Raw genomic sequence first — 15578 nt, forward strand, 5'->3', positions numbered from 1 at the left:
CAGACAATGCAGGACCCGAGGCCCAAGGATGCTGTTTCTAATTGTATCAGAACCATTTTATCCCTAATAGCACTCCATTTGTTAGCACCCTCTTTGCTGTGCCCGAGCCCTAGCAGGGACAGCTGTGAAGCACTGATGCTAGGATTTTTCATTTAAAGCTCCTTCCCCAATACATTCCTACCAAACATACCAAGTGCTTTAGAAATTAGCTTCGAACTTGAAAAGACCAAGGAGAGACAGGCAGATATGCAAACAAGTGGGAAGAACTGGCAAAGCTGTCACTTTTTTTCTGGCTTGTCCCGATCATTTGACAGGAAAATGTTATACCCATGCTTTCCAGGGAAGCATGGCAAGATTAGTTCCAATTGCTCTGGTCACACCAATATCTATCAGCATTGAGGTTTCTTGTTAGAAAGCCCAGTGCGGCCTCACACAAGCAGAGAAGTGAAAGAGGACAGGAAGGGTACACAGAACTTGGATTTCCCACCAGACACTGTACCTGGCAAAACGTGTATTGTATGTACCCAAAGCTGGCCAGAACTCAACCAAACTCTCCTGAACATGATAAGCAGAAAGACAAAAACTTAAGTTAGGCAGGTTTGAGTTAAGGCAGCTTGTCATAGGTGTTACCTTTTCCTCACATTTAACCCTTGATCACTGACAGTGGAAGGTGGATACTATAACATTAATTCGGACATTTGCTACTATTGCTCTTTACCTTGAAGACTTCCAAAATCTGTGCTTATTTCAAACACTTCCACACAGGACTCCATTTGTCTCTAATGGGCTTGTTACATATGCAAATCACAGGCAAACCATAGTAGAAGTAAAGGATAAAGTGTTCCAGCCCAGTTTTATTCTCCAAAACCCCAATACACCTTCAAAAGACCTTTGTGAATTGATATGGAAGTTAGGTAGATTTGTCAACTTTATTACAATAATTTCTAAGGAAACACTATGCTTTTAAGAAACTATTACTGAAGTGAACTGTTAAAACTAGAGACAGGAGCTCTGCTTGCAGCTGGCGCTGCAAAACTGGACAACTTGTTAACATGCTAATAAATGCATGTCTGCCTGGCAGATAAGCTTTTTCAAATGCATAGCATGAGTGGGGAGCAATGTGATGAAGAGGTTGATAATTTACAAGGTGAATGCTCATTCCTGCTGCATTTAAACACACAGAAAACACTCTTGAATTCCACCAAAAAGGGAAGTGTATAAAAAACATTTAAAACTCACCTTAAATATAAAATAATCATTAATGATGTATTTTGTAAATGGAATTACCAGCTACATTAAGACTGCCAAAGGCAACTGACGAACACCAATACAGCTTTCTTTTGAAACAGAATTTAAAAGCATTTTAGAGGGAGAAGCAGCTTGGAATGTTTGATGTTTATGAAAAATTAATTTATCATTTCAAAGCAAATCATGAAGAGCTCTGTCCAGAGCTGTATCAGCCCATCTGGGAGAGTTGATCCCCACTGACTATGAACAGAACTCTAAATGTCCTACTGCTTAATAACACTAATTTGATATTGTAAAAGTATTACAGATAAAGTCTTGTTTGTTAGGGATGAATAATACTACATATCACTCAGTGCTATGCTTTTCTTTAGAAGTTTCCTATTTCTTCTTAGAAGAACAACATTTTGCTACCAGTATGTTGGGAAAGAGCTTGTCTTAAGGGTTCTCTCCAAAAGCCCTTTGTCAAATGGGCCCCAGAGTGTGGAAAGCTGAAAATTGCTCCCAGCACTCTCATCCAGTCCACCATCCAGCTCTGTTAAGCTCCAAGAAACACACTGCACATCATGAGAGCAGGAAGCTTCTCGTCGTGCAGAGTCTTTAACATTCAGAGCTACAGGTAAACCAGTAGCAGGCATTTTTAACTTCTGCTTTTTCACCAACCACCTCATTTTTGAAATATAAATACATGCTGTTCTTTTGAAAGGCCCCAAGGCTTTAACTCAACAAGCTTAACTAATGTTGAAACGCTTTTTGCTTTGTTTAGTGTCCTGGAAAATGCTAGCTAGAGAGCATATTACCCAAAAACCATTAACATCGCACCAAGAAATCTTAATCCAAACAAAGCCTCTCCTTCTCTAAGATCTGAACAGCTCAGTAATACCTTGACACATTACCACAACTACAATATTGAAGGCAGCTGAGGAATCAGCTACTTGAAATATTACATTTTTGTTCCTCAAAGGGAATACACAGAGTGTAAGCCTTCTGCACAGAGACTGAAAAAGAATAATACCTTTGGCATCATCAGAGCCTGAAGCCAATAGCTTTGGGTCCATTAAGTTGAAGTCAACACTCCAGCACCTTTTCTCATGCTCCTGTTTAGAGAAACAAGAAAAATATTACAAGGTAGTGTAGTGAGCTGTAATCTGATCAAATAGTAAAAGAAAACATACATTCTATTTGGTATAAACTGTTGGGAGAGTCCTGGACAGAGAAGGTTACTATAGCAGTTTCTCAGAAAATATCTTTTCTCCCAATCAGACCAATGCTTGCAGTATGCTACACATGCCAGGAAAGCAGAAGACAATAGGACGGCTTTTTTTTTTTTTTACTTGAAAGAAAAAAGAAATAATGATTGTAAGAAATATACATTAGAGACCTGTGTTTGCAGAACAGTTTGACTGTCTGTCGTTCCACTGTGTACTGATTCTTATTCTAGTAGATCACAGTTGAATCTCCCAATACCAATAAGATGCCTGTTCAAAGCCATTTCAAACACCTCCTCTGTGAAAGTCCAGGAAATCCTCACCTTCTTATTGAGTTATTAAACAAAAATTCTGGTGTCTAATCCTGTGGTTTTCCACTCAAATATTCTTACAAGGCTGCACACTCTCCCCCAAAACACAAAAGAGTTGCATTTGCTATGCTGGCACATCCCACATGAAAGCAAAACACTGCACTGAATGAAACCCAAAATTCAGTCAGACTCTTTGTTTAAAGCCTTGCAAGATGATGACATGAAAAGCTCGCCAGGACAAAGTCACTAAAGGATTTCTAATACATGTGAAGCAGATGTCAGTATGCATGCCTCTATGCAAATCCAAATAAAAAATTCAAGTAATCTGATAGGAAGCAAAATTAGTTTGTTTTAACATAAGCAACAGCTGGTCCTCTCTAGGTTCATTATTCAGCCTCATAAAGAAATGCAAAATATATTTGAGAGGAGAACAGGAAAGATTTATTTTGTCCAATATAATCTATTTTTAATTGAGAAACACAAAGGATTAGTGAAAACAAGCATTATAAAATGGCCAAAACACAATGAAAAAGTAAACAAAGGCTTAAATAGGAATTAAAACTTATATTGAACTGTCAAAAAGGGGGAACTGAAGGCTAGCCTGCAGTTCATTCATTATCACTGACCAGTTTCAATGCACTATACTACCTACACAACAGCCTGCAGCACTTCCAACCTCTCTCCAAACGGACCACCTTCTCTTCCAACCTCCTTGTTCTGATCACAAGCCTCTCAGAATCCATTATATAGAAACACAATGTTCAAATTGCATGAAAAGCCAAAATGCCAGAAAGTTCTCCTGAAGCAGGTCTCGCTGTTGAGCTCAGCCCACTTGCATGCGTACACTGCTCTGCCATGCACAGGACTGTACTGGGAAGGGTTCTGCCTACCACTCCATTCTCCCAGCCTCGCCACTTAAGTCTGCATTTTGCTCTTCTGCTTTACGAGCACCTGCAGCAGCAATCACTGCAGGATTTTCAAAAGGCTTTTGACAAAGACTGAAGTAGAACAGCTATGGAGAGACAGAGGTTTCTAAAGAAAGGTGAGACAAACAACTTCAACTCATTTCTCCCTGTGCAAATTCCCTACCCAAAAGCAGCAGCAAGAAAACATCAACTGCCTCAGGACTGTGATAAGAAGGTATAGCTGCCTCCCTCAGAGGATTACAGCTCAATAAAGTTGTGAGGATGAGACACATTTACCAAACAGGAGGACCATCCATTTCACTCTGTGGAACATAAAAGCCTATTGCTGGAGTAGAAGCAGAATCTCAGACTGAATACTGCTCCCCTAACATGGTACATGGTGTGGGAAAGTGTTGCTTGCTGATTGCATGTTACCTGGTAGACCTTGGATCTTTGTCCCGTGAATCCATCCCAAAGGATGACGGTGCCTTCATAGTCGCTGCTGGCTAGCAGGTTCTTGTGGTAACTACTCCAGCTGATACAGCTTAAGGAAAAAAAAGCCCTGGTCAATCTTACATTAAATCATACCTTACAACACAAAAATCACTGTTGCAATATGGTCAGGCAATTTGTGACTTTGCAAAGCACGCAGCATTTGATCAAGCCACCCCACTGGAACGCTCAGGAAAGGACAAAACCAAAACCTACCAGAAACTTAACAAACCTTCCTCCACAAGCTAAAAGAAAAGCTTTATTGGCTTAAGTGACATTGCCTCCCTCAATATGAAGTGCTAGGGCTTGGGATTTTTTTTTTTTTTTTTAAAGTATTCATATCTAATACTGCAATTGTTTTGCTATTTGGATTCCACACAAATTCTCACAGAAAGCTCAGAGTTTGACTTCTTAGCCTCTTGCCAATAGCTACTACTATTATTATTATTACCATAAAGATAACTACTTACCTAAAAGAAGCTAGACAGTAAAACACATAGCTGCATGGATGGTAAATCAACCTCTGCCCTGGCACATATGTAGTGTTCTATATCTGTACCTATGTGCAAATGAAAGTTTGACTTCTGAGAAATTGCTTCCAGCTTTCTATAAATGAGGACAGACCACCACCCCCACCACCCCACCCTATCCAGAAGCAAACAGCAGGTTGTTTGCTATGGGCAAAGGAGATGTTTCTGATCGAAAACTGCAATATATATTGCATAGGTTTATATTTTAAACTGAATTAAGTGGCTGTGCAGAACTAAATGACAATTCCACCAACAAACTCTAACCATCAGCAGACAAAACAAGAGCAGTGACACTGCCAAGTCACATTCATAGCGTTCTGGCACTATGCCCCCACTCTGACTCCCGAAAAATGTGACAGAGGTAAGAAAATTTGTAATACTTGTTCACCCATTTTTGGACCATCTGGCACAAAAGCATGCCAGTTGGTATCAACTGTGATGCATGTAGCAGAAGCTGAACTGACAGATCCAATTCATGCAGGTCAAACAGCTCTGACACAGTTAACTAGATTATGGCAGCCTTAGGGCCAAGTTTTAACCAACAATATAAACTAGAAGTCCATGATTCTGTAACTTTTTAGTACTGCTTTGATCAGTGCAGCTATACATTGACATATGATGTAGATACATGGATACTGACTCAGGAGTATTATACCTTAGCAAATTCTTGGTTCCCCTATACACATGCAGCCTGTTTTCCTTAGGAATACAGCATTTACTCAGAAGGGAAAAAATCCTTTTCCTTTTTTAACATAGTTAAAATATATAAATACTGTTAAAGCAGCGCTAGTGTTCTGCTCCTGAATATGGCTGAACTTAACTTACTGGGGTGTGAGTTTTATAACTACAGAGGGACTAGACACGCCAACTAGTCATCATAGCTCACCACTATTTAGCTGCATGGAATCAACAAACTTATTTGAGGTTCTGGAGCAGCCAAATAATGGGAGACAAGAAACTCAACTATTTAAGACAAATTTGAAGAAATACATGAAAGGAACAACATGCTATTGGTGCTTGCATCAGTAGGAAGCTTCACTGAGTGATCCAAAAGACCTCCAGCTTTGACTTCCTCTGTCTGCACAAGTTAATCTGTAACTTACAGAAACAAGACAAAGTCATCCAACAGCAGCAGCTTTCTGCAAGCCTCTTGTGCCACTGCATGACGCTTGGAGAAAGTCTTCGGGACGCACCTTCCCCAGTGGATCACTGGGAGCTTTCTTTAGAATGGCCAGTGCAGAATGATGACACTGTTTTCAACCTGTCAAACGTTACCCCCTGTGCAAACCTCTATCTACCTATAGTCTGTTCACACACTTGCACATTTCCATCATATAACAGCATCCCTTGGTTTTAAAACTTTGCATTCAGAAACTTAAAGAGCTTTATTTACCCAATATAAATCATTATCTTCAACCAGCAGCCGCTAAGAGGATGGTTAAGGTGATACAGCTTAGGCAATGCTTTCCCTGATTTCATGTCTTCCATGATATGTCATTAATTAAAAAACGTTAGTGTCCTCAACCCTTGTAAGTACAAGGACTCCCCACAAATGTATCATCAAGGAGCTATCGTTGCACCAGCCCTACTACCTTAAGGGACCTGCAGAAAAGCAGGTCTTGACAGTCTATGATTTACCAGAAGCCTTATTCAGAGAGGCTTAAGTGGCTCCCTGAGAACCAAATGAAGCTGGCAGGCACTGCCCACCAGGACCGAGGTGAAGGTTGCAGCAGTCCAGAGATAACCATGTCTGATGTCTGGAGTCTTGTTTCCAGACAGAGCAGTCAGTCACTGATGGAAGCAAAAGTGGTTCAGTGCCCTAGGGCTACAACACAGCAAGGCTCTGGGCTGGGAGCAGTCTCCAGCTAACGGCAGGGGGGTAGACACTGCACATTTATCAGTTCAAACCTGCTCCCCCTGCCATCTTATCTCCACTCAAGTCAGGGCTTCAAACAGCTTAAGAAAAAAACCATAACCTGTAAGTTTAGCCATCACACAGAAGCAGGAAGAATACAGCCACGGGCCAAATCTCAGAGAAGGCAGTCTTCTATCTGGACAGCTTTGAGAGTACATTGGGCAGCATCAGCAGGTAGAGAGGGTCCTAGAGAAAGGCAGACATGCTGGTGCCACCCTGGCTGGTTAGAGGGTGGATGCTCTATGCTAGTGGAGCACGAGATCCGCATCTGACTAGCAGAAGAGAGCTGGGCACTGCAAGCTGAACTATGAAGAGAATAATCATGTAACTGTATCTTGTCAAAAAAGAAGTCACCCCAGACAATGAAAATTAGGAATTACTGAGTAAGCAGAAAAATATAAAGGACAGTGCTGCTTGAGATGTGATAGATCTAAGGATATAAGAAATATCAGGTTTGTAGGCAGAGGTACTATTTTATTGGATCAATCAATATAGATGGAGAAAAATGAAGGACTTCTGTGCCCAAAAGCATGACCATTAGGTCTGACATAGCAAAGATCAAGCTAAGCATTCTGTCCCACTGAAGTCTGATGGTGCTAACAAGGGTTAACACTCACTTGGAAAACATTTGTAGATAGACTGAGAGGGGAAAACAGGAACTGACAGGTGAAAAATGTTTAGGGATTTGCAGCCACTAAGTGGTTCAATTAACACCTTTTAAGTCACATACACCATAAATCTTTAATTTTTACAGAGTATGATTAAAGGATCATAATAAGACAAAAACAATCCTGTTCCAGCTCTGTCTTAATTCTCCCCTAATCACCACCCAACTCTTTACAAAGTCTGAAACTAGAGTTTTCTCCTTGACACTGCAATACCTGAGCTTCTTTATAACTTAAATCCTCAAAAGTAACCTTTGTAGAGCACAATTCAGGGTTGGATCAGGTGGAGGGGAGCTCCCTCTCCAGGTAAAGGATGCTTTTTACCAAGGGCTGACTACCCTTTTGTTGCATTCTCTGGCATCTTCGATGACACAGGCCTGAAAGGCGGCTGTCCTGGAGCTGGGACATTACAATGTTTCTCTTCCATGTAACTTCCCTGGGACCTAGAAAGGGTTGAGAAGCTATTGCCATGCTCCCCTTAAGGGAAGCACTGAACTTTCTTCCATGCCCAACACAGGCAATCTTGTTGAAACTTCAAAAGGCATCTACTTTTTTGGGTTCCCTGAGATGTTATCATGGGTAACAAATTGAGTAACAGACTCAAAAATTCATGGGGGAGCAAGCTGGAGAGAGGGAAAGGAAAGGGCAAAGGTGAGATGGACCAAAAATGCAACTTACACAGTCCTCAAACAGGTTAAGTATCGAAACCCCACAAATACATAAAAATAACCCTTTTGTAGACAATCCTTAGATGGCCTGCAGTCACATCCAGGGAGAAACTGAAATGTGGAGGCTATGAGATATGATACAAAAAATAGCTACTTAAGGCTGAGTGAGATACTGCATAGTTCAGCACTGGATTAAAAGGAGTTGTGCAAGGCCATCTTTTATTTTAAATACTAGTAGCTGTATTTTTTCAGGTTTTGCTTTGTTCTTTAATCCAGAAACAGGGTGATAGTTATACCCCAGAGGTTTATCTTGCCATAAGTTGATAGCTTTCCTTCCTAGGAGCTTAGCCTGGAGAAGCTCTAGTTGAAAGCTAATCATCGACCTCTGAAACACTCTCCTAACCTCAGCATCCAGTCCGGACACACAGAAATCCTGACCCTGTAAAGATTTATGTGCACCCTTCATTTTATTTGGAGACACAAGTGGGCCAGCTTGGTTAGTGTTGTCAGTCACACTGATGTTTCTTTCATGAGCCACTATTTTTGTGACTGAAATGTCTCAAATCCAGGATCAAGTTACCCAGTGTCAACCACCCCTCTTGGCAGTGAAAGTTAAATGGAGTTAAAGCTTTTAATAAGGCACAAACTGCTGTGGTCTGACCTGCTTCTGAGTGCCAAGTACTTCAGATCCAGACTATTGCCATGAGTCAACCAATGCCCAGTAGTTTTAGGACTGAAATGTTTTTAAGGGAGTGATCTATTACTGCAAGGAACATCCATATGAATAACAATGCAAACCAAATACTTCAAAGACACACAGAATTACATTACCATTATGAATGTTTAAAAAAAAAAACACAAAACCCTTTTACCCTTTTTTATAATCAATCCAAAGAAAACCTCTAGTAGGGTTAAGAGACAAATACTTTTAAAGAAAAACTTCATCTTACTGCAAAGTGAAGCAGTTACTCTGAAAACCAGAATTAATGAAAGTTGAAGGCGTATTTCCTTATAATCTCTTTAGTGTCAAAATGCTTTCTGCACTGGACATACAGACATCCAACACAACCACTTGTAAGGTTTTTCAGCATAAAGAGAGCTCATACCTCTCCAAACACAGCAAAGACTCTACAATGAAAAACACCATACGGCAAGTTTTTGCTTAATTTAAACTTAATAGTGAGAACTGACTGCCATTTTAAAAGCTGACAGCAATATGCCCACGAACTGCTATTAGGATAGAGCAATCACACATTTGATTTATTGACAATGAAAAATGAAAACAATAAAATACTAGCAGCCTCCCAAAAAAAAAAGCCTACTGATGCTTTGCTTTTACTGCAGTTGACTAAACAGATGCAGCTGATTTTGGAGGTTTGTGGTAACATCTATCACTGAAGTACAGATGCTGCAAACACACAGTGGTGAGCATGCAGAATACTAAACATGGATTTCAAAAGCATATTTACCTAACCACACTTGCACATCACCTATTGTAGATTAACGAGGCCTAAAGCCTATTTCTTTTACCTGAACGCTAGATCTCCTTATTTTTCTCCCCCTGCAACCTATGGCAAAACAACAAATCTGCCTCTTTAATAAATCAGAGAAGAGCTGTGGCTCACTGCTAGCCATTCATCCTCTTCTCGTCCTTTCCCATCTCCTCCTGCGCGGGGGGAGCCGCAGATTGTTGTCTGCCATAGCTAGGGACACAGCAAGTCATAATTAGCTCACAGGATGCTGTTTATAGCTACTACACAACGCCAGGATTTGTTTCTTATACTGAAGCTATGAATCTGTAAATGGGATTTTTATGAGGATTTATGTGTCATCTTGTGTTTTTCCTGGAAGCTTATGCCACTGTCGTTCCCGGGGGACGCGATGCACGTTTACCAGAAACCCAACGCACCGACTTCCTCTCTGTTCTTAAAAATAGGGATGAGAAAGCTCAGCAGATGATGAAAAAAAGAATGTATTTAAGAAGCAGGTGGGTGTAAAAAAGGGGGTTGGAAAAGAGGAAGAAAGACTCAGCTACAGCTGGTACCAGGGCTCTGCTCCAGAAAAGCCTACAATCAATTACTGCTGGCAAGAAGCTCAACCTTTCAGCAGGCGCCCAGCTGGCACATGGCAGAGCAGGGCTGGGCTGGTGCCAGCCCTGTCCCAGGCAAGGGCTTCCCTTCCTGCAGCTGCTCCAGGCCAGCAGACTTGCTCTTGGCCAGACATGAGTCCTTGCAAATGCTGTCACCTGTCTGCTTTTATAAAAGCCCATCAGAGCTGCTGCTCCTCCGAAAGCTGAGTCACCAACATAACTGCTAACAATTTATCCTCCAGCATCATCACTCTGAACAAGGTTAACCAGGATCAGTTTAGGGTGAGCTTCCCATGACATGTCTTTGGAAAGCCAAAGCGCCTGCGAACAGACAGCTCTGGTGCCATGCAAAGACAGAAGGGACATTACAAGCTGCACCAGTGTCACATGCCAGCTTCAGCAGAAGAGACATGTCACCAAATCCCATCTGCACACAGACCCCTACATCTCTGCTGGGAAGAGAGGTACCACCCATGTGCCACAGCAGAAATACATCTGTCTTCAATATCAGGAAGGGCACTAGCAGGCAGAGTAAGCCTCTGAAAGAAGCTGCACCTCCGCCCAAATTAAGATCAACAGCTTTAAGCCAAGGCTTTTTACAAAAAGCAAGCTCCGCTTGTTTAGAATTTTTTTATTATAATACAGGCAAGTTTTCAGCATACTGCAATATTCCATAATGAAATTACAGTCTTCATATAACTTCTCCCTCAAGCTACACCACTTCAGAATAGCAAGTTATTATGCTGCTCGACACTGTGCCAGCGAGCCCCAGCACCAGTGACTGGCAGCACAGCTAATGGATATAGCAAGGATGCATTTGACTGACAGCCTAACTTTATTTGTCAAAACCAAAAGCACCCACATGCTGAAAGAGGGTTGATATAATGTGGACATGCCAATGGGAAAAATAAAATGCTTTTCTGCAGAGGAATGAGAGAAGCTAGGGCAAGGAAGTGAAAGAAAAGGACCCTCTCCACCTCCGCTGAGGCACTGGGTCAGAAGACAATGCATTTAGCATCATCATATATATATAACATATATATGCATGAAATTTGAGAAAGAGAAGAAATCTTGAATGCAAGCCATGTCTTGTCTGGAGCACAAAGCTGACGAGTAACATCACTGAAGGCACTAACGTGGCTCTCCTCACCAGCAGCTGCCAGAGAAGGGAGAACAAGCAACATTCCTTGCTTGGCAGGATCATCAGAGTAGATCCCTGTCAAATTTGAAGTAGCAAGTTTGGAAGTTGTCTCAGACAGACTGAGAAATACCAAACACACATTGCTTTTCCCCTTCTAATTAAGGCAAAAGGTATTAATTGACTGCTAGATGGTTCTCCTATTATTCTGCTCTTCTCTCCAGAATAACAAAGCTGAAGGGTGTGAACTCTGCTATTACTCCGGCAAAAGTGCTGAACATTTCACAAGTCCAGCAAAACACAAGCTCCATAATCAGTATGGCTTATCAATACAAATCCATCTCAGATTTTCACCCATCATGAAAGCCAGTCCCAGGGTCAGTTGCATTTACATCTCTTCCTTCATAAAATAGTGTTACCGAATTCCTGCGAATAATCAGCACGAGTGATACAGGAGTGACTGATCTATCTTAAGAAACATGTCAACTACAAAACTAAGCATGACTTTTACACTATAAAGTAGGCTTGCAAACATTACTGAACTTGTTGCATGACACTTTGTTTTCATGGAAGCCAGACTGTTTAATAAATTTATTACTTACACTTTTTGGGTGCTTTACTGTTTTTAATATGTAGAGTACCAAATAACAAATGAGTTCAGAGATGCTGGAGACTTGTATTATAATACTGAGTTGGTTTGATTCCCTGTATTATTTAATTTTGAGCTTTAACACAATTTTTGAATTAGGATTTTTAAGTTATGTTAGTTGGATTCTTTCAATTGAAGTTATAACATGGTGGTCTATATTTCTTTGGTTTAAGTTATCTAAAAAGATAAAAAAATAGGTTGACAGTAGCAATAACAGCACAGAAGCAAAATTTAAGCAAGGTCTTTTTCCAAGAGCTTGATATTATGGGGCCCAGCAGAACAGTACTTCAGGCAGACAAATTCATAGGCAGAAGGTGCAAGTGAGGCACATTTCCTGAGGGCCAGCAGCCTCTCAGCAGAATGGAGAGTATCTGGTCAATGAAGAGAAGAGAGCATGAAGGAATCTGTGGCTCCTATGAAGAACTGGGCACAGCAGTTACCTTGAGAATCATAGAATCATAGAATGCTTTGGGTTGGAAGGGACCTTTAGAGGTCATCTAGCCCAACCCCCCTGCAGTGAGCAGGGACAGCTTTAACTAGATCAGGTTGCTCAGAGCCCTGTCCAACCTGACCTTGAATGTTGCCAGGGATGGGGCCTCTACCACCTCTCTGGGCAAAGAGACAAGTTAGGACTTTACCTTGAGCATATCTACTACTCCGCTTTTACTCTCCTTTTAACTAAGGAGGTATCCAACAGCATTTGCAAGGAACACAAAAGCAGTTCACTACCCTATGTCCCTTTCTCCTCCAGGTATGTGGGCCTGCTATTACCTTGGATGAGCCCAGCACACACAAGTAACAGTGCCTGTGCCACCTGATCCCACCCACAGTCCAAAGCAAGCTCTCCATCAGCTCCTGCTTTCCTCCTTTCCCCTCCCATTCCCACAATGGCTAAAGAAAGCAAAACAGTTACTGCACATAAACAAGCAAATGGAAAAGGCCCTCTGAGTTCAAATGCAAAGCCAACGCCTACCTGATTTTGGAATTACAGGTCATTTCATTCTCAGGGTAATGAATATCCACCGCGTCCTGAATGACTGTACCATACTCATAGACTTTAATCTTCTTTGTCACCCCAGCGATTGCAAAGTAGTCACAGTCTCGGTCGAATTCAATACTGAGGAACAAAAGCATAGGTTGAGAACTGTGTAACACAACACACATACTTACCAGCAGGGTATTTTTACCACCTAAATGTCTCAGTATGGCAGAGCTGAGAATCACAATTTTCAGTTAGCAAATACCCCGTTCAGAACACCTTGGGCAGGTCTGGCACACATGTCAACAGCATGGAGTTCTTGCTCTCATGGACTATTTTCTAATCCCTTCCAAACACACCCACATCTCCATTTACTGAAATGGACTTTCTGTGGTAGTACAATCTCCCTCCCATAGCCAGGATCTTTGTTCAGATACTCTAGAGGTTTTTCCAGTTCAGCTACACCATCTACGTTGCACAGTACCCAAATGTCAAAGCTGACAGCTCGCCCTGGAAACATGCTTAGCATTCAGCTGTACGCTCTACGATCAACATGCTATGGGATGACTGTCCAGTGATTTACCTTGGTTGCATTGTTGCATCCCTTAGCTCCTATATACAGCAGTTTGGTGAACTTTAAGTGTTAATGCAGAGCAAACCAGTGTTTGTGGGGAAAAAACCTTCTAAATTCTTTGAGTAACAACAGAGGGTCAAAACATATATCATCAGTACTGTAAAAACCATGCACACTATGACTTCCACTTAGGGTTGCTTGTGGAAACCAAGGTACCTTCATTTTTGAACTGCAGGGCAAGTTTGTAATAGATATCAATGAAGATGGAAGTAAAAGCAGTCACCTTATAACAAAGTTAAGCTGCAAATGAGAAAAGCCTGAGGTTGTACATGAAATACATCTGAGAGAAAGGCAGGCAGCAGGTTATAAACAGCTAATGTCATTGCTACCTTCGCAGCTTGGAAGGGCTCAAGAGAAGTCTATTAGACACCTAGTAGCCAGAGAAATAAACCTGCTTCCTAGAAGGAGCTCCTGCCTGCCTGCAGCCCGTATCACTGCAGGCAGGGCATATGTGCACACACACCTAACTCCTTTCAGGAGTATCAGCCTCAGCAAGACAAAAAGTTTGCTGCTCCTCCCAGAAAGGGCTTGGAGGTAGCATTTACCCCAAGTCTCCAGGTTGGTATGGTCAGTAACCAGCTCCCCTCCAATCTCTTGACTAAGTAAGCAATCTACCACTTTGAGAGGTCTCTTCTGAGGTTCTCCCACTCAGTAATTCATTTCAATCTCTGCTGTCCCTATCATGATTTTTTTTTTTTTTTAAAAAAGCCACAGCACTTGTGAACCAGGCAGCAAGTTCTGAATGGCAGCAGAGAAAACTGAGTTTACACTGATCAGGTTTCACATTCATATAGCTTGAAAATCCTTGAAAGCTGAGGTATTTAAGGTACCTTTCTACAATTGGAAAGCATTAAGCCAATTACAAGACGACAGAAGGCTCTTTAGGCTGCCCCCATAAATATAACAGCTAGAGTTTTCTACCCTTCAACATAGCCGAGAAGTTGAAGGCACTGCAATGCTTTCAAGGGAAGATAAATTTAAATGCCAACAGAGTTTTCAAGTCTTTGTAAAGGACATGTCATCAAGTTATTTTTAAACTTTGGAGAGAAGAGATTGTTGATACGCAGTCTGACTGTATAAAATAATTCAATGAAACAGCTTGCAACTTGGCCTTTCAACTCAGGCACCTAAACTTCTCTAAAGCAGTGGCAGGAGATGGTCCCACAACTGCTTGCTTGCCAGAGGAGAAACAAGCTAGTCAGGTCAAGCCTCCAAAATCACAAGCCTCCAAAAGGTGAAGAAAAGGAACACGCTTACAGCTGGGGAATAAAGCAAGCATGCATCTATTTAAATAAAACGGGAGAGGGAAGGAAGTCATCTAAGCAGGCAGACTGCTCTCCCCCAGCCCCAGATCTACCCTAGTCTAATCACTTTTCATACAAACAGGACAAAAGCACCATTCAGGCCTGTCTTGTCTTGTCAGCTCACCCTATTCTACAGAAGAATTTTATAATCGAAAGCCTCTATAACAATACAATGGATTTACTTGTACCACAATCTTAATTGAACTGCTGTCTCAGCTCCTGCTCACTGCCCTGTGGATTAAGGTAAAGCACAACTAAACCGATGGCAACGATTCATCTACTTGGATTCAATTTATACCCTTAGCCTTCTGCTGCTGAAGAAAAAAAAATAATATATTACAATGCCTGGTAAAAAGCCAAGTTATTAGAACAGAATAGAACCTCTCTCACCTGGGGTGGGTTTGCTTCTCCAGCATTAATTCAATTTTTTTTTAAAAAATAGAGACATGCTGTAGACATAACAAATGAGTATTTCAGTATGTCTGTAGAAGTTAGCACACCATTAAAAAAATTAATAAAAAGCATCAACCAATGAAACTGATTGTCAGACCTGTGACCTTCAAACAGCAAAGACACTGCAGGGAGAAAACAGACACAGAAATAAACCATCACCTGTACAGATGTTCATTGGCTGAGAGAGAGGCAGGCAAACCCAATGCAACAAGCCTAATGCACACTTGCACCTTGGCCTCTATCATCTAATGCCCAGTCTGAGTACAACAAGCATTCTCACTTTCTGCCAGTCAGCTTTTAGAAAGTGATTTACAAAGAAAAATATGAACAATCTAAGTAGCTAATCAAGCAGATTGTTTATCATAAAACTATTCTTAATATTTGCAAAGCTCT

General features: G+C 41.3%; 1 protein-coding gene across 4 annotated transcripts in view; it reads right to left on the minus strand.

Moving 5' to 3' along the window:
- COP1 (COP1 E3 ubiquitin ligase) overlaps positions 1-15578 on the minus strand; it is a 136042-nt gene that overhangs the window by 62767 nt on the left and 57697 nt on the right. For all 4 annotated transcript variants that reach the window (XM_075710115.1, XM_075710117.1, XM_075710118.1 and 1 more), the window contains exons 12-14: positions 12789-12932; positions 4105-4213; positions 2261-2342 (exon numbers count right to left, since the gene is read on the minus strand). In XM_075710115.1, coding sequence (XP_075566230.1) covers positions 2261-2342; positions 4105-4213; positions 12789-12932 — 335 coding nt within the window. The remainder of the gene's footprint in view (positions 1-2260; positions 2343-4104; positions 4214-12788; positions 12933-15578) is intronic.

This window comes from Pelecanus crispus, chromosome 5, assembly GCF_030463565.1.
Source record: "Pelecanus crispus isolate bPelCri1 chromosome 5, bPelCri1.pri, whole genome shotgun sequence".
Lineage (NCBI taxonomy): Eukaryota > Metazoa > Chordata > Aves > Pelecaniformes > Pelecanidae > Pelecanus > Pelecanus crispus.